The following is a 24,919-nucleotide window of genomic DNA, read 5'->3' as shown; positions in this document are numbered from 1 at the left end:
GACCGGGGACGAAGGCCACGCCCGCCGTTGACCCGGACTGCGCCTGCGCAGGCGGGCGCCGAACTACAACTCCCAGAGGTCCATGCAAGGACCCGTGTGCCTCTGCCCGAGCCGTACGGTCGCGCCGAGTTCGAGTTTCGACGCCGGTGCTTGAGGCGCCGTCGCAAGTGTCCGGTTCCCGCGGGCTGTGTCGTGGGCCCCGCGAACGTCGCCCCGCGCTCGTACCGCGGCCCCTGGCCGGGGAGTAGCGTAGATAGAGTGGTCAGGGGGTGAGGGAGGACGCGGAGCCGAGGCCGTGGGAAGATGCCGAGGAGCAGTCTCCCGCCGGGAAGACGCGGCCGGGCTGAGGCGGCGGGCGCGGGGCCCGGGCGGGAGGTGAGCCCTCCGGGAGCAGCGACGTGCGGCGTTCGTGGTGGACACTGTGCCGTAAGCTTTATTGTTGTCCGACAAACTGGAGTATCCGGAAACAGCGGCAAGTGCGAGACGCAACATGACACACACCCAAGCTGGAACAGACACACTCACCGCGGCCCGATACGCGTGCGAGCCGTCGGCGCTGGCCACCGACCCCGGCCACCGACCCCCTCGCGGTCTCCAGGGCGCGGCCGGAGGAAACGTCCGCGCAGGACGCGTGTTTAAACTGCTCTTCGTCACTGTCATGTGTGCCTTTGAGCAGCAGCGCAGTGTCCAGAGCTCGTGTGTCCGCACTGACGGAATCCGAAGCTGGCGGGACGGTGACCAGGGCCGGCCGGGCGCCGGGCCCCGGGGACGGCAGCCAGCAGCGGGCCAGGCGCCAGGGGACGGGGTGTGCGCGGTGGCCGTTCAGCCCCTCGAGCCAGACGTCCTTTCGCTGATGCGCGGACCGGCCCTGGAGCCGCGAGCGGACGTGGCTGCCCGAGGCTGAGCCTGGGCGCTTGCCCGCGGAGATAGACTGATTCAGGCCGGGGCTGGCGTGCTGGATCTGAAGCTGAGAACACGTGTCAAGACGCGGGCGTTTTTTCTTTGTCTGGAACAACAATTTGTAACGACTGTGACTCTGAGATCTGAAAACAGCAGGGAGACAGTAGGAATTCTCACATTGGGGAAAAATCTAGCTGGATACTTCTTCTTTACGCGTAAAGACACTTGAAAAGATTAGGCTGGTTCTCACATGAGTAAAAGACTTTAAATTTCATAAGCCCTACAACAGTGGTTGTTACAGAAGAGTACAGATGGCTCAAACACAGTGTGCACTGATGTAAACAAGGCAACGACAAGCTTTTCTTTAAAGTGTCTTGTACATTCAAAGACTATAAAGGCTCACATTTGTGATTGTCATACTGAAAGCCCACCTTCTCTATACCACAGTATGAAGTCTTTAAAATATACATAAAATGTCAATTATCAGTTCTCCAACCTGCAAACCAAAATGCGAAAAGATAATTGTTTACTGTTAGTTTTTTCTTCCACGAAATGTGTATGCTTCCCCCTACTTTCCCTTAACTGTATCAGAAGGCGTGTACACATTTATGATGAAATCTTTTCCTCAGGCCTGGGCAGAGTCCTGGTAACAAGCTCTTGATGGTGCCACACAGACTTGCCTGCTCATGGGGACATACCCCAGCCCTAATACTGAGCCAGGTTGCCCTTCCCAGCTCCCTTGGGGCTTGCCCCTCTGTTATCTTCCTCCAGCCTCCTAATTGTTTTTTTTCCAACCAGCTTTCACAAACTCCAATGCCTGCAGGGGCTGGGCTGTAAACGGATGGGAGCTGATGGTCTCGACCAAGTGGGTGCCACGCGGACAGGTAAGCCTGGTGCACTAGGTCTGTACTTCTCAAAAGAAGCCAAAGATTTGGATTTGTGTGTGAAATCTCTCGATTCACAGGAAATTCAAAGAGTTCAAAACCACTGTCAATTAAAGAAGATGATCTGAAGGCTAGCTCTGTGTGGCCTTCACCCCTCCAGACCATGTTGTAGCCAGTGGCTGGGATCCACTCATGCCAATCTCAGCTTCCTCAAACTACAGTGGTCACCTCCACCTGGCTGTGACAGGACTGCACCAGGAGCAGTTGCATCGGGAATCAGTGTAGGTTTCAAGGAATTCTATAATCATGTCACGGATAGCACAACTTCATTACACTCTTTTTGTTAAGTTGTTCAATATATACATTTAAATATATTACAGTGTATCTTGTATATATATTTCATCCTTTTAAAAGAAAATCATTTCGGGAGCCTCAAAACCTAGCAGTACCCAGGTCTCTGCTCCCAGAGGCCCTGGCTGTGGTGGGGAGGAGGGTGGTCTGTTTGCCTCTGGTTCTGGAGCATGAGATGATGAGGACTTGGACTGTACCCAGTACCTGGCCCAGCAGATGCTCTGTGACAAAGTGCTGGAGGACAGACAAGGAGGCTGGGAAGTGTCCCAATGGGCAGCTGTTGGCATCTTGCAGGGGACACTGGCAGACGAAGGCACAGGGTGAGCCAAGCGTGCACGGAGTGAGCAAAAAGAGAAGAGGGGGCTGGTACTCTATCTCACTACAGCTTAAGCAGCATCTTGGGACTAGGCAGGCTGAGCAGTTAACTCAATTTGGCCGCTTTGGTCAATCGGGATTCTGAGGAGTGACTCTCCAGGCCCAGGACCCTGGGCCACATCCGTGCCTGTGTCAGGCAAGGCAGAGAGCGTTGGCCTTCCATGGTGCTGTCACCCCATCTCCTCAGAGGTCCAAGTAAGGCTTCCTTGGCTGATCACTGTGGCCCTGCAGTGGGGTCTTGGCAGCGGCTACAGCCCACTTCCTCCTCTGATGACCATTCGCCCATTCTCACTCGCAGAGGGCTGCTCTGTACTGGGCACTGGTACAGTGCTGCAGTGAAGACTGTTCTGGGCAGAGCAGGCAGCCCTCGAGGTGAGGAGGCCCAGCGTGGGATTCGCTGTGGAGACAGGTGGGAACAGAGTGCGTGTGGGTGCAGGAGGCCAGCCTATAGCACCCCAGTGCCGGGGGCTACTGAAGCAGGAAGGGATTTGAGGGAACCGGTTGGCTGGGCTTTATGTCATCTCAGTGTGTCTATTTCAGAGGGATCCTGCCGGCTGCTGGAATTGGATGGGATGGAGGGGAATGGGCTGGAGGCAGAGTTTGCTTAGAGTCAGCTGCAGACATCCAAAGATGCAGAAAAGAAGACAGAAGAAAGGGAGGCTGGGGCAGTTAAGTGCAGAGGAGAAAAGAGAACAGGGCGATCCTTAGGCCTTGGATGGTGGAGGGATGGCCTAGGGGAGGCAGTTGGTTTTCTTTCGATCAAGCTTGTCTTTCGACAAGCTCAGTTGAAGGGCTGAGGGACACCAGGCAGGTGTCTCTGGAGGGCAGTTGGTCTGTGGGATGCCCTGGCAGACATCTTCCTAGAACCCCATCTTCAGAGCTGTTAGCATGAGGATGGTTGGGGCCCATGACAGTGAGGGGTCTGACTGACGTCTTGTGGGCAGTGGCTCCCACTCTCTCATACAGTTCTGCTCCCACCCAGAGAGCTGTGAATGTGCCTCTGGTTTAGGGGGCTTGGAATGAAAGCTGCATTGGAATGACTCTCTGGCCCCCAACAAGGCGGGACACTGGGATTTCTTTGTCCACATATCCTGTCATCTTAAACAAGCCTGTCCATCATGGGTGCTGTACCTGAAGGATCAGGGGCCAGCTGTGGGGCCAAGACTCCAACCCTTGCCACCTGAGCTCCAAGGAAGAAACTGCCTCAGCAGGATGAGAAAGAAGGTGCTTAAAAGAGAGCTGGAGCCCGCAAGAAATTAAGGCATGGAGTAGGGCCAGAAGCCCCCAGGGAGGACTTCGAGGATAAGCCAGGATGCTGGAGCGAGCCATGAGCAGGATCTGGAGGCCCAGCTAGTGAGAGTTCCAAGAAGGCAAGCACGGCGAAGGGTGCGAAGGCAGCGGAAGGATCTGCATGGCCCTGGAGGGTGCTAGGGGACAGAGGCTGCAAGTGGGATGCAGGAGGCAGTTTGGTAGGAGAAGCAGCGGTGGGCTGGGTGGGGCAGATCCAAAGGCTTTTCCAGTTGAAAGGCGACTTATGTGTGATTTCAAGGAGAAGATCTCTGCTTACACGTGGTCAGAGTCAATCCAACACTATTTCCAAGTAAAGTTCCAAAAAACAAAAACAAACAAAAATTTACAAGGCTTTCATTTACCGGGGGCAAGTGGTACCCGGTAATGAAGAGTTGGGGATGGGTGAAAAGCTGAATCCAGGTGCACGCAGGCTATCCCCAGAAATGGTGGGGTGAACCGAGGTGCTTGGGAGACTGCATACCTGCTCTTGAGAAATCCGGGGCGACCATAACGCCAGATTTTTATGTGACATCTATGATTTGAAAAATGTTGGCATTTATCTTAAAAAAAAAAAAAAAAGTCATTCTGTGAATCAAACGAAGTCATGTGGTGTTCAGATTTGGTTATACCTAAAAACCCTGCCTGAAAGCCGTCCAGAAAGCAGATTGGTAGGTGTCAGGGGCGGAGCGGGGAGATGGGGAGTGGCTGCTAATGGGTGTGGGGGACCCATTTGGGGAGTGATGAAAATACTGCAGAATACATGGTGCTGTACTTAATGCCACCGAATTGTGCATTTTAAGTAGTTAAAATGGCAAGTTTTACGTTGTGTGTACTTTAGCCTAAAAGGGGAGTGAAAAAGGAATGGGGGGCGGGGACCAAAAAGAGAAGGAAGAAAAGAGGACAGTTCCACGTAAAAGAACCCCATGTGTGTGCCAGGCTCCCAGGGGCTGGGCGGGCAGCCCGCCTCCTTCCGCGGAGCGCAGCAGGGCCGCCAGGTCAAGGGCGCAGAGGCCGACCTGGCGGCCCCGGGAAAGGCTGCTGGGACTGGTGGTGCCGGCCACGCTCCTCTGCTGTAGCCTGCGGAACACAGACGGCCGATGGCCGAGCCGCGCGCGGCGCTGGGGGTCGCTGTCACCCAAGGAACGCGGCAGGCGCGGCGACACTCGGAGACGTGGCGGGTCCGGGTCGCCTGCAGGACGAGTCCGCCAGGGGTCGCTGTTACCAGGGGAACGCGGCGGCGGGAACGGTGGGTCCCGGGTCGTTCCGCAGGACGAGCCCTTCGGGGGTCACTGTCACCCGGGGTAAGCGCCAGGCGCGGCGACACCCGGGAGACGCGTCGGGGCCCGGGTCGTCCCCCAGGACGAGCCCTTCGGGGTTCGCTATCACCCGGGGAAAGCACCAGGCGCAGCGGCACCCGGGAGACGCGGCCGGGCCCGGGTCGCCTGCAGGACGAGTCCGCCAGGGGTCGCTGTCGCCCGGGGAAGGCGGCGGCGGGGGTGGCGGGTCCCGGTCGTTCCGCAGGACGGGCCCTTCGGGGGTCGCTGTCAGTCGGGGGACGCGGCAGGCGCGGAGACACGCGGGAGACGCGGAGCGTCCCGGGTCGTCCGCAGGACGAGCCCTTCGGGGGTCTCTGTCACCCGCGGAACGCGGCGGCGGGGGTGGCGGGTGCCGGGTGGTCCCCAGGACGAGCCCTTCGGGGGTCGCTGTCACTCGGGGGACGCGGCAGGCGCGGAGACACGCGGGAGACGCGGCGGGTTGCGGGTCGCCCCGCAGGACGAGCCCTTTGGAGGTCGCGGTCACCCGGGGTAAGCGCTGGGTGCGGCGACGCCCGGAGACGCGGCGGGTCCGGGTCGCCTGCAGGACGAGCCCGCCAGGGGTCGCTGTCGCCCGGGGAACGCGGCGGCGGGGGTGGCGGGTCCCGGGTCGTTCCGCAGGACGGGCCCTTCGGGGGTCGCTGTCACTCGGGGGACGCGGCAGGCGCGGAGACAGGCGGGAGACGAGCCCCCGGCCGCCCCGCAGGGGGAGTCTGCCGTGGGTCGGTGTCACCCGGGGTAAGCGGCAGGCGGGGCGACACCCAGGAGACGCGGCGGCGGGGACGGCGGGTCCCGGGCCGCCCCGCAAGACGAGTCTGCCGAGGGTCGCTGTCACCCGAGGTAAGGGCCAAGGCGCGGCGACGCCCGGGAGAGGCGGCAGGTCCCGGGTCGCCCCGCAGGACGAGTCTGCCGGGGTCGCTATCGCCTGGGGGACGCGGCGGCGGGGGTGGCAGGTCCCGGGTCGCCCCGCAGGACGAGTCTGCCGGGGGTCGCTATCGCCTGGGGGACGCGGCGGCGGGGGTGGCAGCTGCCGCATCCCCTGCAGGACGAGTCCGCCGAGGGGGGCTGTCACCCGGGGGACTCGGCGGAGGGGACAGCGGGTCTCGGGTCGCCCCCGTAGGACGAGCCCGCCGAGGGTCGCTTCGGGGGGGGGGGCGGGACGCGGCGGGGGTGGCGGGTCCCGGGTCGCCGGCAGGACGAGTCCGCCGGGGGTCGCCGTCACCCGGGGCCCCGCGTCCGCTCACTGCGTGGCGTGCAGTTTCTGGTGGTCGAGGAGGTGGACCATCCAGGGGAAGGCCTTCCCGCAGACGCCGCACTCGAAGGGCCGCTCGCGGCTGGAGGACGCCCGGCGCCGGCCTCCGTTCGCGTTTCGGGCGCGAGGGCCTCGGCCCGCCGCCTCCATCCGGCGGGCCTCCCCGGGCCCCTCGCCCCTGGCCCGCCTGGGCCTCTTGCGCGGCGGCTGCAGCAGGTGGATCTTGCGATGCTCCTCCAGCACCGAGGCGTGCAGAAAGGCCTTGCCGCAGTCGGGGCACGAGAAGGGCCCCTCTTCCAGGTGGCGCTTCTGGTGCTCGATGAAGTGGGTGACCCAGATGAAAACCTCCCCGCACTCGGCACATGTGAAGGGCCGCGCCCCTGGGGGGACTTGGGGCGCCGCCGAGCTCCCCGAGGAGGGGGCAGCAGCCGGCGGTTGCCCCGCCTCTTCAGGGGAGGCTTTGGGGTCTTTGAGTAAGGGCAGGTGGGTGCTGCTGGCATCGCTGTCCCCAGGACCCTTTTGGGGGCTGCCGCTCTGAGCACTGGGGAGGGTGGGGTCTGCAACCCAGCCGGGCTGAAGGCTGGGGTGCGGCCCCCCCTCCGGAGCAGGCCCGTGGCCTCCAGTGCCCTGAAGCGCAGCATCCCTGGGGGTGGCCTCCGCCTGCCAGACACTCCCTTCTGCCTGGGCAGCGTCCTGGGCCTGCCTGGGGAGGGAGTGTCTGTTCCTCAGGGCTCCGTCCCCAGCCGGCCCGCAGGGAGGTTCATCCCAGATACTAGGCTTCAGAGAGGAGCAGCCTGGGCCTGGGGAGGGTGAGGGGAAAGGGTTGTTAGTGAAGGGGCAGGGGCTGGAGGCCACACCCTGGGCATCTTCCTGTTCCCCTCCTCCCAGGGACTGCAGAGACTCTACTTGGTAGGACCTTAGTGCCCTCAATCCTTTCCTTTCTTAAGATAAAGGGATTGGGGGGGGCAGATCCCTCGGCCCTGGGCCCCCTTGTCCTCACCTGGGTGGGCGGCTGAGGGGACCTCGTGCTGCAGCGTCTTCAGTCTGTCTGTCTGCATGCTAGGAGGCTGAAGCCCTGGTCAGGGGGTGGAAACGATTGAGTGGCTGTTGCGGAAGGGAGGAGGGGGCGCGCTACCAGTCCCCAGTCCTGGTGTGCACAAGTTCTGGGGGAAGGTATAGCGTTCGGCACCAAAGCCCCCCAACACTGCCATCAGCAAAGTCTAGCCCTCGCCAGACCTTAAATCCATTCCCAGCCCTCAGGATTGCCGTAGGACCCAAACACTCACCGAGTGAGCCCAGGGTGCAGGATGCCTCGGCCCCCGCCCTGGCGTGGGGACTCCGCTGGAGCTGGGAAGGCTGCAGCCACTCGCCCTCCTGGGGGAGCCCCAGCTCCGGTGCCTGGAATGGCAAACACAGTCCTGCTCAGCGACTGCCCCGTGCTGCGCAGGGCTCCGAACAGCCACCACAGCAGAGGGACAGCATTGCCTCCCTTCAAAAATCCAGGAATGTAAAACTAAAGCCACCACTCCCCCCCCCCCCGCCCAAAAGTGCCAAAAAAAAAAAAAAGCCACCAAACCGATAAACAGTATTTAGTAAGAGTTTATTGTGCAAATAAGAGTAGCCTACGAACTGGGAGCTTTCAAATCCAGGACTGATGTGAAGCCTGAGGGCTTATACAGTGAAAATGAGGAGGTCGTTTAACCTTCTTGGGGGTGGTTATTAAAAAGGGGGTTTCCAGACAGCAGGGGTTGGCTCAGAGTGATTAGCTTACACTGCGTTTAGGAGGAGGACCTAAGTTTCTTTACTGAAGTAGCCCAGGTTATGTTTTGCTTGTTTGGCAGAACACACCAAACGAAGTCTCACTTATGTGGTAAGTGGTTTTGTCTGCTCAGGGGATGTTCAGTTCTGGTCTCCATTTTGTATTTAATTTTCGCACCCCAAAGGTGCATTCGCAGAGGGCTGTTACTAGGACTGGAGACATAAATTGAGGGGCCCCCTGTGCAGAATGGAAACTCAAGGCCCCTTTGTGATGGTTAGTTCTAGGAGTCAATGTGACTGAGCTAACGGATGGCCCAATAGCTGGTACAGTATCATTTCTGGGATTTGGAGCGGGGGCTGTCTCCAGGGAAGACTAGCTTTTGTACTGGCTGTGTGAGTAAACATCATCCTCACCGGTGTGGGTGGGCCTCACCCAATCCGTTGAGGGCCCCAGGTGCGCACAAAGCCAGAAGCGGGCAGTTGTGCTCTCTGCTGGAGCTGGGAGAGCCGCCTTCAGCCCTCACATTGGACCCCTCCTTGATTCTTGGGCTTTGGACTCAGACGGAGACTCCTCTGGTCTAGACTTTTGGGCCTGAGATGGAGTTCCCCTGCCCTGGAGATGGCTTTCTGGCATTTCCAGCTTACAGACAGCACCTCAGGGACTCCTTGGCCTCCATGGTCGTGGGAGCTGGTTCCTTTCAGTTCATCTCTCTGTATGTCTGTATAAATCCTATTGGCTTTGTTTCTGTGGAAAACCCAGACTAGGACACTCTCACTCGAAAACCACCGAGGATTTCACGGCAGCGACCGGCCATTAAACGGGAGTCCCAGGCCCTATGTCAGGTCAGTATCGCCTGTGGGGTTGTGACCTGTGCCTCCCAGCTGCACTGCGCCTGAGAGCAAGTCTCCCAGAGGGTGACGAGCAGCAGTGGGGCTCCATGTCTCACGTGTCACCAAAGCATTGCTGTCACCCGTCCCACCAACAGGCACACATCCCACGCAAAGTGGAGTCTCTCAGAGCCGCTAAAGAGTGAGGATCTGAAATGTACGGCCTTGGTTTGCATCCCAGCTGGCCCTACTTGCTGGGTGGCCCTGGGCGAGGGCCTTTCCCTCTCTGGGCCTGAAAGGGCGTATCTGCACAGCACGCTCAGGGCCAGGCACCTGGCAAGGGCTTGGCAAATGGATAGTATTTGAGAAAGTGTGCTGGGAAAACAAGAAGTGAGAATCAACCAGGAGGTCAAGCTCTTGTCAGAAAGGCCTGTCTTGGGTTGGTCTCTGCTTTCTGCAGCTCTCACCCACCAGGGATACAGGCGTGGGGATAAAGGGGCCCCCGCAAAGGCACAGGCTGGGACCGCTGGGCACTAGGGACTGGTGGAGGGAGGGGTGGTGCTGGGGTGCGGTGGGAGAGAATTAAGGTATGAGGTTCTTCCCTTTCAAGCTGGGGATATGTGGATGGTGTGATTGGCTGACTTATTGATTTTCTGTTTCTTACTAAATACTAGTTTCCATTGTTAGACAAACACTGGTTGAATTCTCTAATAGTCACCAGAGGGGCCGCCGTCCCTCCTCCTGTTACCTGACCATTGTGGTCCGAGACCATGACCATGGATGGTGAGGGATTGAGAGAGAAGGCCCAGGACCTGTGTGTGTATGTGTGCATGGGGTGGGGGCATGTTAGGGCATGTTAGTTCCCCTGACTTGGAGGCGTGGGCCACCATCCAGGACATCTGAAAATAGCGACAAACACACTTGGGCCAGGCACAGAAACCAGGACATCTCTGAGCCTTCTCTATAGCCCCCAAACACAAAAAATGTCCCCAGAGTCCTGTTGACCAGGGCTCTGATTATTCCGTGGACAGTGTGGGGCAATGAGTGGGATGTGGGGACCCACATCTGTCGTCTAACCAGCCAAGAGAGAGAAAATAAGGACGATGCCAAGCAGGCCTGCCGCCCGGCCCTTTACTGCCGCTGAGGGACTGCTGCTAATGGTTTTCGTTGAGGCAGTGGAGCTGGGTTTATATCTAAAAAAAGAAGAGTCTGGATGCTTTGCCAGGGGCATGTGGGTGTGGGGGGGGATATAATAGATGAAGGAGGTCAAAATGTACAAACTTCCAGTTGTAAAACAAGTCCTGGGCCTGTAATGTGCAGCACGGGGGCTACAGTAGATAATACCGTATTGTATATGCAGAAGTTGCCAAGAGAGCTACTCATCACAAGAAAAAATATCTTTAACTTGTGGCGATGGACGTTAATTAGACTTATTGTAGTTGATCGTTTTACAATATATACGTATATTGAATCATTATGTTGTACACCTGATACTGACATAATACCAGTTCACATAATCAATTATATCTCAATAAAAAATTAAAAATATTATAGGTACAGATGGGGGGGGAAACGAGTCCTTAAAGCCCAGGCCCTACTTGTAGTGCATGGAGATGGGGTGTGAGCATGCATGTGATTACCGAGAGGAGAATCCAGAATGGATTCTCGCTATGTGTCAGGCACTCGTGGCCCATCTGGGGCTGACATCTCCATCACGTGCCAGAAACAGAGCCCAGGGCCCATGAAACTTTTGGAGAAAGGGGTTTCTTTCAATAATGTTTAATGTCTTTTCTAATCACTCAGGAAGAACGATGAATATAGTGACTAGTCCAGCCTAGAATATATTCTCTATACCAAATGGTCATAAAATATAACTTTTACTATTTCGGGGAAGCTCATGCATATAATCTTGATATGATTCTTATCGGACAAAAATTCTTAGGGCCCACAAAAGTCCCATTACAACCCCGGGTCCATGACCCGATTACCCTACTCTCTCTACTTTGGTGTACGTAGTGCGCAGTAGTTTCCTGCGGCTGCTGTAACAAACCATGACAAGCTTAGTGGCTGAAAACAACACAAATTTCTCATACGGCTCTGAAGGCCCGAAGTCGGAAATCCATCTCCCCGAGCTAAAGTTTGTCTGCCAAGGCTCATTTCCTCGGAAGGCTCCCGGCGACAATCTGTTTCCTGGCCTAGTCTCAGCTTCTAGACACACCCACGCTCCTTGCCTTGTGGCCCTAACTCCATCTTCTCTACCTCTGTGCTCGGGTCACTGTCCTGTCTCTGTCCTTAAACCTCCCTCTACCCCCCTCGTATGAGGACACTTGTGATTATCGTTAGAATCCAGTCAGACTGGATCCAGGGCAATCTCCTTTTCTCATGCTCCTCCTTTAATCACACCCACCAAAAGTCCCTTTTGCCACCTAGGGTGACACTCCCAGGTTCTAGGGGATGAGGATGTGGACATTTGGTGGGGCAAAGAGGGTGGGCGGAGGCCTAATTCAGCCTACCACATGGTGTGTGTTTGAAGTTTTCCACACTAAAGAGTTTTACAAAAAGATATTTCGTCCTGTCCGCCTAAAAGAAGACAACTAAGAATAACTCCTCTTCCCCCCCCAGCCATAGCAGGTCAGAGAGAAATCCACGCAGGTGAATTCAAGGACGGGGACGGTCTGCGGCTGACGGCTACAAAGGTACGCAGGTGTTTCTTTGGTGGGCTGAGCTCTTCTGCAGAGCAGTGGGTGCATTACTCATCTTTTGTCTCGTGTTTTTGTTTAGATGTCTTTTTTCTGTTGTTAGTAATTAACTAAAGAATGAAAATGGTCTCCAGGCAGAACACAATAGCCAGAGAAGAAAAAAGATACAGACTGGCGGGTCCTTCCAAAAAACAGCCGTGCAAATCAGAAAACCTCAAAATGATACTAGACCCCTGCATCACAAGAGGGGGTGGTCTCTGGGAACACAGAAGGGACTGAACTTTGACTTGTGGGAAATACTATCGTTTTTTAGTGGTTTCTTAATTTAACTTAATTTTTCTTAATTTTACTTAATTATATAAACTTGACTGTGGGTGTGTGCATGCACGTACAGGTCTGTTAATTTTATCACGTATGTAGATTCATGAAACTACCACCACAGTCAGGACCAGAATGGTTCCACCACCCAGAGCAAACTCCCTCGTGCTACCCCTGTATAGTCTGTTTCCCTCCACCCGGAATTCCTGCCTGGCTACCACTAATCTGTTCTCCGTGGCTATCATTTTGTCTTTTCAAGAATGTCCTATAAATGGGATTTCCTACGATGCACCTTTTGAGATTAGCTGTTGTGACAGCAGAGTGCCCCTCAGATCCATCCAAGCTGTGTGTGAATCAAGAGTTTCTTCCATGATTTTGCTGGGCAGTATTCCGTGGTGTGTGGGATAAATGATTGTTCATTCAATCGCACACACACGTGGGCCGTTTCCAGCTTGGGGCTATTCCAAACAAAGCTGGTGTGAATGTTTGCGTGCAGGTTTTTGGAGGAACGCAAGGTTTTGTTTCATCTGGGTAAACACCCAGCCCCGGGAGTGGGGTTGCTGGGTCCTATGTCATGTACTTCATTTTGTAAGAAACGACCAAACCGTTTTCCAGGTTGGTTTTGCCGCTTGGCGTCCCTCCCAGCGGTGGGACCGTCCGTCTGTGCGCTCCCTTGCCGGTACTTGCCGCTGTCCCTCTTTCTACTTCTAGCATTTCCAGTTGGTGTGTAATGGTATCTCGTCACGGTTTTAATTTGCATTTCCCTGATGGCTCTTTCCATGTGCTCCTTGTAACATTCCCATTTTTAAAAGGGAAGCAGGGGACTCCTGTTCTTTTTCCCTCTGAGCGTGGACATGGAAAACGAAAGGAAGCCAAAGACGCTTCGAGGTTGCCTGCGGATGGTGTCGGCGTGAGGGGGGGTTGGAGGGGAAGGTGGTCGTAGTGGTCAAGACTGAGGGAGGCCACACGGCCCCGTATGAGGGAGAAGTAGGATATCTCAAGGACACCCGGACTGACAGTCACGTGCGGGGATGAAGGTCCTGACAGGGCCTTCGCACCGATGGTTAGTATTTGACAGAGCGGCGATTAGTGGGAGCCAGAGGGGCCTGTGGTCTGAAGAAGGGTGAGGTCACAGAGGTGACGGGAGGTGAGAGCAAGGTGCTGTGAATCTGGTCCCAGAGGGAAGGGAATGTGGTTTGTTTTTTGTTTCCTTTGTGTTTTACCTGTTAACACACCTGCATGGTCTGGCCCCCACGGTTTTAATCACTCCAGTCCCTGCTGGGGGCCTGTCCCCATCACTCCGTGAGCTCCAGCCACACCAAGTTTCCCTTGGTCCCTGTCATGCACCACGGTCCCCTCTCACTTGGGGCCTTTGCCGGGATAGATCTTGCCGTCGGGGTCGCCCTCACGGAGTCTTTCCCAGCCCCTCCAAGAATCCACAGGCTTCGCGCGCATGAGACGACGACTACAGATCCTAACACTATGGATGGCCTCAGGGCCAGGGCGCCCAGGCTCCCATGTGGCAGCACTTGGGGTGGCGGCCCCAGAAATCTTTCAGTATGCCCGGCCTGTGGCTGTGGGTTATACACGAGGATGGGGACCCCCGTGGCTGGCCAGTGCCCAGTAAAGGACTGGGTGGAGGGGATGAAGACAGTGCGGGAGAGCACGACCGCGAGAACTGCACGGAGCTGCAGCAAGCTCTGGGACTTGTGGGGCTGGTGAGAATGTGGGGTTCAGGCTTCCGGGGGTGTTGGGACAGCCTGACACAGAGCTTGGATGGGATGTCCTTCAGCCTGTCACAGCACTGTGCTCACGGTGCCCCAGGAATGTAGGAGCGTGGAGCCAGGGCCCTGGGCTCACCTGGGATGGGTCTTTCCGGGACTTCGGGCTCATCCCGTCTTCCTCCTCCCTGTTGCTCTTGTCCTGGTGTTCGGTGAGAGATACCAGAACTGGGCGGGAGAAAAGGATGGTGAGAGACCGGTGTGACCCAGAGCCCCTAAGTCCCCAGATTCCCTGCACAGGGAGGGCATCCGGTCCCAGGAGCATCTCTGAAGACCCCCCAGTGAGGGCAAGGCACGAGCAATAGTATGCCTTTATCCTTCCAACGGGCTTCTAAATGCAGCCCTACCCCCTGCTCCAGACCTTTCCACAGCTGCCAGTCATGAGGCCACGGTGACCCAAGAGGCAGCGGAGGACGGGTCTTCTCACCCGACGCTCCGTGCCCATGTGTGTCCCCAAGAGGCCCTTGAGGACACTGCCTGCAGCTCTGACTAACATGGAAAGCCTGGACATCCCTCACCTGGAACCTTCCTGAGGTGGAATGCGGTCAGGTAGCAAAGACAGTTGAAGCAGGGCCCCATGGGTCTGCCGCAGAACACGTTGTAGGAGGACAAAAGCCGGGCAGGATGACAGTGACAGAAGGACACCATTTATAGGGTTAGGACATGGGAAACAGAGCCACACGCTGTCGGATACAAACGAGAGGAAAAAGTACAAACGTGCACATGCAACGAGGAACTCAAGGCCTTGCCCCCCTTGGGGCCGCGGGGTGCGCGGGGCAAGAGGAACGCAGAGCAACCTGCACTGAGGACCCAGTGAGCCCCGCAGTGTGTGTCATTTCTTTGACCAGCGACCTAACCTGCCTCTCAGGCGGTGAGGCTCTGCACGGCCTCACGGCAGTTACCTGGGTGTCCATTACAACACCTCCCGTACAGCTCTGCAGGCTGAAAATGCGTCATTTAAAAAGCAGACAGTTGCTCTGGAAGGCAATTTGGCAGTTCCTCAAAAATGATACGTAGGGTTACCATATGCCCCTAAACTTCTCCTCCTTGGGTGTGTTCCCAAGAGAAATGAAAACATGTCCACACAAATATTCTGAGTTTTCATAGCAGCATCGTCCATCATAGGCAGAAAGTGGAAACGGCCCAAATGTCCATCAAACGACAAGAGAAGAAACGAACTGTGTATGTCCACACAATGGAATATTACTGAGCCTTAAAGAGAAGGAAGTACTGATACACTTCACAGCATGGATGAACCCTAAGTGAAAGAAGCCAGACACAAAAGGCCATATATTATACGATTTCATTCATGGGAAATGTGCAGAACAGGAAAATCCATAAAGACACAAAGTAGATTAGCGATTGCCAGGGGCTGGAGGGAGAGGAGAATGGGGAGTGACTGCTAATGGGGTGAATGAAATGTTCTGGAATTAGATGGTGCTGATGGTTGCACAACTCTGTGAATATACTAAAAATCACTGAGTTGTATATTTTTAACCAGGTGAGTTAAAGAGTATGGGAATTGTGTTTCAGTAACTATTTTCCAAAATCAAACAGGAAGGTAACGCTGCCAAAAATGGCAGAATAGGGAGCTCTCGAAATCAGTCCCTCCACTGAGGCAACAATTAAGCCAGCAAAAACTTTCAGAGTTAACTTTTTGGGAACTTGACTCTGGTTAAAGAAAAACAGAAACAAAAACGAAAACAAACAAACAAACCGAAAAACCAACCAAGGATAAGGAAATGCTTAATGAAGAAAAAAGCTATCAAATTTCAACTAGGAGGTGTGGTGGCATTCACAGGAAGGCCTGTGAGGACGGCAGTCTGTGTTATTGGTGTGGCTTGCTGAAGCTACAGGGAACGGGACAGATCTTGTTCCCAAAGAATTGCATTTGTATGTTCGTCTGGTGACCTGTCTGGGGACTCCCTGAAGGATTAGTTCAGGGATTTGCCTTTGTTATGCCCTCTCGGAAACCTCAGTGACCTCCCGAGCAGCATATGTCAAAAGCATTACAGGCATATACGAGCCACAGCCACCTGCAGCAGGGGTAAGAGATGGAACCAGCAGCCGAGAGACCAAAGAGCCTAGGAAGGAAGAGGCTGGAGAAGGAGCTACATGTGGGAATAAGGGCTTTACCAGAGAGTCTAGCAGGCCATGCACATGATCAGTACTAAACTCATGGTAGGAAACGAGACGATCCCAGGCTTTCAACTCGGGTTGACCGTTAGGCCCCGTGTAACCAGGAAGACTCAGGACGGTTGTAAGTCAAGAGGCTAAGCATTGAAGCAGTACCTCAACTCAGAGCCAACCTACGAAAACGAGGACAGTTTTGTTTTGTTGGCTCCAGGCCTTTAAGGCAACTTCTGTCATGTCTCTGGCCCAACACTAAATTAATGAAACAGAAACTTTAGTGAGCACACACAACAAAGAATGTAGTATTTACAAAAACAGTTTAGAAGAGTTTCCGAAATAGGGCGCCTGGGTGGCACAGTCGGTTAAGCTTCTGCCTTTGGCTTGGGTCATGATGCCAGGGTCCTGGGATCGAGCCCTGCATCAGGCTCCCCGCTCAGCCGAAAGCCTGCTTCTCCCTCTTCCCCTGCTCATGCGCTTGCTCTCTCTCAAATAAATAAGTAAAATCTTAAAAGAAAGAAAAGTTTCCAAAATAAACAACTACAACCCACAGTAAGCAGCATAAACAAGCCCTGTGGAGGGAAGAGAATTTGATCTCCAGAGTTATCACATTATATTATCAAATACTAAAAGTGCCCGATTCCCGAATTAAGGGGCACGCAAAGACCTAAGAAAGTATCTCTCATTCACAGGAATAAAAAGAAACTAACAGAAACTGTCCCTGAAGCAGCCCAGACATTGGATTTACTAGACAAAGATTTTAAATCAACTGTCTTAAATACCCTTAAAGAGCTAAAAGAAGTCGTGAACAAAGAGCTATCAAAAATCAGGAGAATGATGTTCTCAACAAACCAAGGATATCAATACGGAGAAATTATATAAAGGAGCCAAATAGAAATTTTCTGGAGCAGAGTACAGTAACTACAATGAAAATTTTGTTGGCAGGGGTGTTTTGATTTCAGATTTAAGCTGGCAGAGAAAAGGATCAGTAAACTTGAAGGTAGGTCAATTAAAATTATACACTCTGAGGGGCGCCTGGGTGGCTCAGTGGGTTAAGCCGCTGCCTTCGGCTCAGGTCATGATCTCAGAGTCCTGGGATCGAGTCCCGCATCGGGCTCTCTGCTCAGCAGAGAGCCTGCTTCTCTCTCTCCCTCTCTCTCTGCCTCTCTGTCTACTGTGATCTCTCTCTGTCAAATAAATAAATAAAATGTTAAAAAAAATTATACACTCTGAGGAGCAGAAGAAAATGAACAGGGCCTAAGGGACTTGCGGGACACCATAAAACATACCGACAGACACCTAACAGCAATCCCAGAAGGAGAAGACAGAGAAGCAAAATGTTTGAAAAAAACAATGGCTGGGAAATTTCCTAAAACAGATGAAACACTTGAATTTGCAAAGAAACTGAACAGATTCCAAATAGGATGAAGTCAAAGAGGCCCACACGGAGACACACTGTAGTCAAACTGTTACGTGGCTCAATACATCAGGGTCAAGCTATGTGATGTGCCATATTGACAGACCATGTGATCATCTCAGGGACACAGAAAAAGCATTTGATGTAAACCGATGCCCTCTAATGATAAGGACATCCTAATTATGAGGGACTGAAAGCTTCCCCCCGTCAAGAACAAGGCAAAGATGTTTGCTTTTACGGCTTCTATTCAACATTCTACTGGGAGTTCTAGCCAGCACAATTAGGCAAGAAAAAGAGGGAGAAGAAATCATCTAAATTGGACAGGAAGGGGTTCCTGGCTGTCTCGGTGAGTCGAGCATGTGACTCTGGATCTCAGGGTTGTGACTTCAAGCCCCACACTGGGGGTAGAGATTACTTAAAAATAAAATCTCTTGGGGTGCCTGGATGGCTCAGTCATTAAGCGTCTGCCTTCAGTTCGGGTCATGATCCCAGGATCCTGGGATTGAGCCCCGCATCAGGCTCCCTGCTCAGTGGGAAGCCTGCTTCTCCATCTCCCACTCCCTCTCCCGCTGTCTCTCTGTTAAATAAATAAATAAATATTAAAAAATAATAAAATAAAATCTCAAAAAATAAATACATTGGAGAGGAAGAAGAAAAACTCTCTCTATTCACAGATGGCATGAGCTAATAAGTGAATTCGGCAAAGTTACACGATACAATATCAACACATAAAAATTAGTTGTTTCTATAAAACATCAACGAACAACCCAAAAAGGAAACTCAGAAGATTTCGTTTGTAACAAAAAGAGTCAATTCTACTTATAGAATCAAAAAGAATAAAATACTTAGGAATAAATTTAGCCTGGAAGATACAAGACTTCTACACTGAAAACTCCTACTGAAAGGAATTAAAGAAAATCTAAATAAGATTATTATCAATTATTATTATTAATAAACACATTCTGCATTCACGGATTAGGATACTTAATATCGCTAAGATGGCAACACTACTTACTGATCTATAGGTCCAATGCAGTCCCTTTCAAAACCCCAACAGTCTTTTTTCCTTCTTTTTGCAGAAATGGAAAAGCTGGTTCTAAAATTTATCTGAAATTTCAAGGGACCCAGAATAGCCAAAAGAGTCCTAAAATAGGACAGAGTTGGAAGACACATACCTCCTGATTTCAGAACTCACTATAGAGCTACAGTGCCGGCATAAATGCAGACATACAGAACCAAAAGGAATTGAGAGCCCAGAACTAAGCCCACATATCTACAGCCAGTTGGTTTTTCACAAATGTACCAGAGCCATTTGGTAGGGGGAAGAAGAGTCTTCAACAGTAGCGCTGGGACAACCGGTAATCTACATGCAGAAGAACAAAGTTGGACCCTTACTTTGCACGGTATACCCAGCAGCGCCTGCTACTTGCCAAATGCCCGTCCTTGGTTCTTCCTGCTACTTCTGTCCACCCACGCCTCCCCCTCCTGTCTTGGCTGGGCACCCACTAGGTGTCTCGTACTGTCTACTGTCCAGGACCCACCTGAAGGTGGATGCAGAGCTCTTGCTGTCACGAAGCTCACATAAACTAGGACAGAGAACAGACACGCAGGGAAAGGATAAACCCTATAAACGTCGCAGAGAGGTGAGGACCCTGGAGAAATGAGCGGGGTCTTTCGTGGTAGCCTCACAGAGGGATGGATGTCTAAGCCAGGCCTAGATGATGAGCTGGCTAGCCTTGGATCCAGTGAGGGTCAAGGCTTCAGGGCTGGGGGGTGGGGCGGTGAGGCCGAGGCCCTGGAGGCAGATGATCAAGGCACGCAGTCAGGACAGGCATCTGGGGTCAGCCCCCCCGCAGGGCTGGCACGGGAGGACCACTCCCTTTGCTGCCGTGGACAGAGGACAGGGTGATGGGTGTGGGGAAAGCAGGGATCTGGGCCCGACACTGAACTTTTGACTGTTGAGGCATCCGTTTCAAAGACCTCTATCTGGAATAAACACTTGCAGCTGTATGACACAGCTTCTAGCAAAAAAACCAAACCAAACCAAACCAAACAACAAACATAATGAATTGGACTGTCCCCACTCATGGAGGTCCCTTTTTCCGAAAGCCTTGGGTGGTGTAGATAGCTCTCAGTTGGGGTGACCCGCTTCACGCTACTCACATCCCGATTCCCACTCTTTTGCTTTAAATTAGCCAATAAAGACTGTACCTCTGAGCCCCTAGACAGCCTCCCCCCAAAAAGACTGAGCCCCTGGTGCGCGCGCCGTCTCCCAGGGCTCTCCCTCTTGGGCCCCAGAGCATCGAGATCTAGAAATAGGCTGCAGTGGGCACGACCCTCCTCCACATCCGGGTTCACCGCTGGGCTGGCGGGAGGATATGCCATGGACTAAGATGGGGGGAGGCTTGTTCTGTCCGGTTGTCTCCCAGACAGCCGCCATCAGAGACCTCGAGCGGAGACACCGGGTCTGTCTGCAGCCCGCGCTTCCACCGCGGTGACTGGAGAGGGCCGGCCTTGGCGAAGAGGGAGCTGGGCTCCTGCTGGGTCCCCCCTGGGCTTCAGCGCCCCTCAAGCAGCCCCGTCCCAGCGAGCTCCCGGGCTCCCTTCCCTCAGGGCACATCTCGTCCTGCCCCGTCCCCTTCCTCACCTGCCGGGATCTTCCTTTCCCAAGGCATGAAGCCCAGTGTTGAGGCAGCAGCACGCAGATATCCCTCAGGCCCGGCCACCGGCTACTCCAACCACCTCCCTGTCCGTAGGACCCCAGCCTGGCCCGATGCAAAACATGTACACGACCCCCTTGCTGAAAATGACAGGGAGCCTGAAGATGGCGACAGCAAAGCATGAACACCGGCCTGGCCCTTCCAGGCTTGGGGCCCTGGGGGTTGCATGGGTCCACCAAGGACCAGACACTAAAGCTTTCTGGCTCCTTCGTTCCTGGAACAGTGAGTTCCAAGGGCCACTTTATCTGCCTTGCCCGTCTTCATTATTTCACAGGAACCTGGGAACGAGACTCCATGACACCATTCGGTGCCTTCCAGCCGGGACTATGCTCCGGCCGCTGCGACACGCGACACGAGAAACTTTCCTGAACGAGTCAGCCCGCTCCCTGCGGGCGGTGTGGAGACCTGGGAACCCTGTTTTCTGTAGATTTCAAGGCTTTTCTGAACCTTAGGCCTGAGGACACCCTCATCACAGCCCCCATGCTAGGCCCTGAGGGTTGACTTCCTCCAGATGTGATGCGGTCTACACTTCTGTTGACATCACTGGGAAAGAGGTGATGTCACCTCTTTCCATGGGAAAGCCCCATGGACTGGGGCTCCCTCTTTCCATGGGACTGGGGCCTGGGAGGATGGCAATTCTCCACAGGGTCACAGGGGCAAGAAAGCATGCAGACAAAGCCCCTGCAGCGGGCAGGGGCCGGGGAGAGAGGAGGTGTCAATGCACCTGCAGACCTTCCAGCTACTGGAGACCCCTCTGCCGCGCTCTCTCCTACACCCGTTCTGTGACAACTGTGGACCGAGGCGGCAGTCTCACAACCAGCCCGTGGGCCTCCAGGACAGCTCTGCGTCCCATGGACTGGATGCAGGGGGGGACTGGATAGGACCTGGTGGGGGGGCATGGTCCATAGCACCTCGTGTGGGCCAAGACCCGGGGTCCTTCTGAGGGAGAGCAGACAAGTGCAAAGCCACAGGCCAGATGGACACATGGTAAGATGGAGAAATCCTCAACTACCGACTGAGTGAGAGAAGTGAGGCGGACAGGGGCGTGCAGCACGATGACATTTATGTAAAACAAAGGAAAACACAGGTGTGTGATATGACAATGCACACGGGCAGGACATGTGCAGGCAGGGGCTTGCTCAGACGGCCTGGGGTGCTGCTGGTGGGGACAGGGAACGGGACAGGAGCGGGGGGGGGGGCGGTGGGAGTAGTGCTGGGTGGACGTGGCACTCTGAGTCCCAAAGGAAAAAGCAGCGTGATCCTCGGGCACTGAGCCACGGAGACATTGGCCAGAACCCAAACCCGACACCTGCTCCCCCCGGCAACCGCTTGCTCTTCGGGGTGAGGCCCGTCCCCTCACCTTCCTGCTGCGACATCTCTATGAGGTCCTCCACCAGGGTAGCGGCCTCCTTGCAGGTGCGGGGGCCCTGCGACTGCACCCAGGTCCTCATCTTGCTGGGCAGCGCCCCCAGGAACTGCTCCAGCACCAGCAGCTCCATGATCTGCTCCTTCGAGTGTGCCTCGGGCCGCAGCCACTGGCGCAACAGCAACCAGAGATGGCCCAGCGCATGGTGTGGCCCGCCTGTCACGCGGTACTGGAACTGTCGGAAACGCAGGCGGCAGGCCTCAGTATCCCCAGGGTTGGGTGGCTCAGGAGCCCCATCCTGCTGCCCCGGGGCCGGAATCTGGGTATTCCTGGGGGAGGCGAGGGCTTTGGGCAACGGGAGCATCTCTCCGGCCTCAGAGGGCGAGCAGGCTGGATCCCAGGACCGTCCCAGCAGCTCCAGGCAAACCCAGGTGGCAGCAGGTGGATTCAGTCAGCAGTCAGGGGCCTGCAGAGAGGGGCAGGAGCAAAGCGGCCGCATCAGATGGTGGCCACCACCTTGCTCAGCACTCCCCTCACTCCCCATCTCCTTGCCAGACCTGTAGTTCCCAAGGAACTGATCTGAGCCCTCCCCATTTCATTCTGACCTAATCTCCTTCTATATGACACTCATGGGTTACATTGGGTTGAAGACAAGGCACTGGCCACCCCCGGATCTTTGTATGCACTGTTCCCACCCACATTCCTCTCTGATGTTGATCCCAGCCCAGCCGTCACCACAGCAGCATGTCACCATGCTCTGGCACAGGCCGTCATCCTCGTCTCCTGGTCTTTAGTGTGCTGTCTTCATGACTCTTACCTCATCATGAACACATCCCATTTCCTTACTTAGCATACGTCTGCCTCCTTCACTCATTTCGTCATTCACACGGTTTGCTGAGCTTCGAGGGGAACAGGATTCCTGCCCTGGAGGAGCTGGAACTGCCCAGCACAACTCCCTATGGGGTTGGAAATGCTCTCCTTCTGTGCCATCCAGCCTGGTAGCTGCCAGCTGGTATGTGGCTCCTAAGCACTAGAAATAAGGAACCGGACTTTCAACTCCCTTCAAATGGAAACAGCCAAATATGCTACGTAATAGCACAACAGAAGCTTCCTGCCCTGCCTATGCTGTCTTTCTTGTCTTTTCCACTAATTTAAGGCTGAGGGAGGAGGCGGTGAGGAGGACAAGGGGGGAAAGAGACTAAAAACAGAGGGAAAGTGGGAAGGGCAGTGAAAAAATAGCATTTTGTGCATTTTCCAAGCTTCCTATAGTGAACATCCAACTGAAGAGAACGTTAAAGTTGTAAAAATAGAAATGAGATTTTTTTTAAACACTTGTACTCTGTGCTGATCCAATAGTGAAAGTACAAACTGGCACGACCTTTCTGGAAAGCACCATGGCAGCTTGTATATCAAGACCATTCTGGAAGTTCGCGTGCTGTGGAATTTATCTGAAATTGGGACAAAGATTTAGGCACCAAGAATCACAACAGAAGTGCCCAACAGTCAAGCCTGATGAGATCAACTACCCTCCCATCACATGGTGGAGAACTTATGACTGCAAAATGCACGGTAACATAACATGCTCAAGGCAGGCAGACGTGACATACAGATGGTATGAGGTACAGGGGAAAGTGGGATGCAAATGACATATGAGGGTCCCAAAAAGGGATGCCGGGAGAGCCCCAAAGGCGGCCAGCCAAATGCTACGTTCTTCATACTTCTCTTAATCTCCCCCAAATGGTATTTTGATCATGTTTGACCTTCATCATGAAGAAAAAAAAAAAAGGAACAAAAACATTTAGGAAGGATTTTTAATGACATGGGAAATGCTTATGACAAGTGAAAAGTGGAGGAGTCGTCCACGTGACTTTTTCCTTCTTGATCCTCTGGAGAACTTTCATGAGCACGTGTGTGGGTTTTACGATCAGGAAGGAGAGGTGTACACGCGCGGGGAGGGCGACTCACGAGGGCCGGGCCCCACCAGCGATCTTCCCGCCGCTTTGTCCACCGGAAGCCCGACTGGGCGTTTTCAAGCTCCGTCACCCCTGCTGAGACCACAGGCAAAAACACTCTTACGCCGTAGTGTCATATGTGTATTTTTGAAAGAAAAAAAAGCGGGGGGGGGGGGCCGTTTCGCAGCCTCACAGGTTCCAGCAGTCCTTCTGCTCTGGGATCTCAGACCTTACCCTTCTCTCCGGTGAGCGGGCAAGTGCGCCCCAGGCAGATTCCAGGGTGGAGAATCGCAGCCCCTCAGCACCCTCCAGGGTCCCGGGATGAAGTCTATGTGGGGAGAAGCTGAGTTGATGGAGGCTCTAGAGGGGGTCAAGTGGGGCTCCCAGCGGAAAGCACGGAAGGCCTATGGCCGGGTGTCTGGGGCCCATGTTGGAGGGGGGATGATGTCCTCATGTGGGGGGTCTGGACCATATTGGGGAACCCAGGCTGAGGAGGGGGCCTGGAAGATGTAGGGGTCTTAGGCTGATGAGGGTGGTCTTGGGGTCTTGGAGATCCGCTCCGGGGGTGACGAGGATTGATGCTAGGGGGTCTCTGAGTGTCACCTGCAGGGCTCAAAGCCACGTGGACAGGCCGGGCTTACCTGCGGTGGGCACCGAGATCTGCCGCAGACACTGTGTCAGGTTCTGGGCTGCTGGCTGGTGGGGGGAGGGGGAGCTTGGGCTGGGCCGAGAGGGGTCTGGAGTGGACAAACGAGGGTGGAGGGACTGTCTGCGCCGGCTGATGGGGAGGGGAGACGCCGCCTGGGCCTGGGCTGGGCGGAACGGCGCGCCGCGGCCCCCTGCCCACCTCCACCTCGGCCCCCCCGCCTGGCGTGCGAGGCTCGCCCGTCTCCCTCATCCCCGGGGACCTCGCGGCCCCGCGACGGCTTCCCCGACCCGGCTCGGCCCCGCCGCGGGCCTCGGGCTGCGCGCGCCTCCCGCCCGAGCCCGGACTCGTCTCCACCCGCGCTTCCTCTAACGCGATCCCAACCAGCGCCCGCCGACTCCGGCGCCCTCGGCCCGCCCCGCGGCCCCTTCCCGCGGCCGGCCAGCTCGGCGGGCGCACTGACGGACGAGGGACAGGCGGCGGGACGGCCGGACGGGCCGCGGCGGACTCACCGCGCGCGGGCTCCGCTCCGGCCAGGGCCGCTCCGTCATGGCGGCGCCTCGGCTTGAGAGCGAGCGCAGCGGCCGCCGCGCGGACTACAACTCCCAGAACCCCGCGCGCCGCGGGCGGCCGCCATTGGCCCGGAGAGGCGCGTAGAGTCGTCCCCGAGCGTCGCGCGCCGCGGGACTCCCTGGCGGAGGACAGGGTGGTAACGCGCGGGCCAATCGGAAGCCGCTCGGAGTTCTTCACCCCCGCAGCGCCCCAGAGTTACCCCGGACTGGTTCGGTCGCCATGGCAACGGGGCAAGCCGCGTCTCAGTGAGGTTGCGGGGGAGGGGGGGTTGGGTAGGAGGATGGGCGGGGCGGCGTGAGGGCCGCGGTCAGGCTCTGTCTTTGCGGTGTCCAGGCCGGCCCGCAAGCCAGAAATGCCAATTAACGT

The 24,919-nt window shown here is 55.3% G+C and overlaps 1 protein-coding gene and 1 long non-coding RNA gene across 4 annotated transcripts; both read right to left on the bottom strand.

The window, feature by feature from the left end:
- Positions 1–6,353: 6,353 nt before the first annotated feature.
- On the bottom strand, positions 6,354–21,866 carry ZSCAN1 (zinc finger and SCAN domain containing 1; the record flags this gene model as incomplete). Its single annotated transcript, XM_080828656.1, has 5 exons — positions 21,377–21,866; positions 13,829–13,917; positions 7,652–7,763; positions 7,366–7,440; positions 6,354–7,165 (listed from the first exon to the last, which is right to left on the bottom strand). The coding sequence occupies exons 1-5, from the start codon at positions 21,744–21,746 to the stop codon at positions 6,354–6,356; spliced, it is 1,458 nt and encodes a 485-aa protein (XP_080684782.1). The 5' UTR covers positions 21,747–21,866.
- Positions 21,867–23,175: 1,309 nt separating this feature from the next.
- Positions 23,176–24,609, bottom strand: LOC308358876. 3 transcript variants are annotated; one of them, XR_013968348.1, is made up of 4 exons: positions 24,493–24,557; positions 23,976–24,071; positions 23,569–23,662; positions 23,176–23,427 (listed from the first exon to the last, which is right to left on the bottom strand). It is a non-coding gene; the product is annotated as an uncharacterized lncRNA (long non-coding RNA). The 3 variants fall into 3 exon arrangements; XR_013968349.1 differs by lacking the exon at positions 24,493–24,557 and having other exon boundaries at positions 23,976–24,277; XR_013968347.1 differs by lacking the exon at positions 23,976–24,071 and having other exon boundaries at positions 23,178–23,430; positions 24,493–24,609.
- Between the last annotated feature and the right edge of the window lie 310 nt (positions 24,610–24,919).

Source organism: Martes martes, assembly GCF_963455335.1.
Source record: "Martes martes genome assembly, chromosome: 17".
Classification (NCBI taxonomy): domain Eukaryota; kingdom Metazoa; phylum Chordata; class Mammalia; order Carnivora; family Mustelidae; genus Martes; species Martes martes.
Note: the sequence above shows the minus strand (reverse complement) of the source record. Positions and strands in the feature narration are given on the sequence as shown.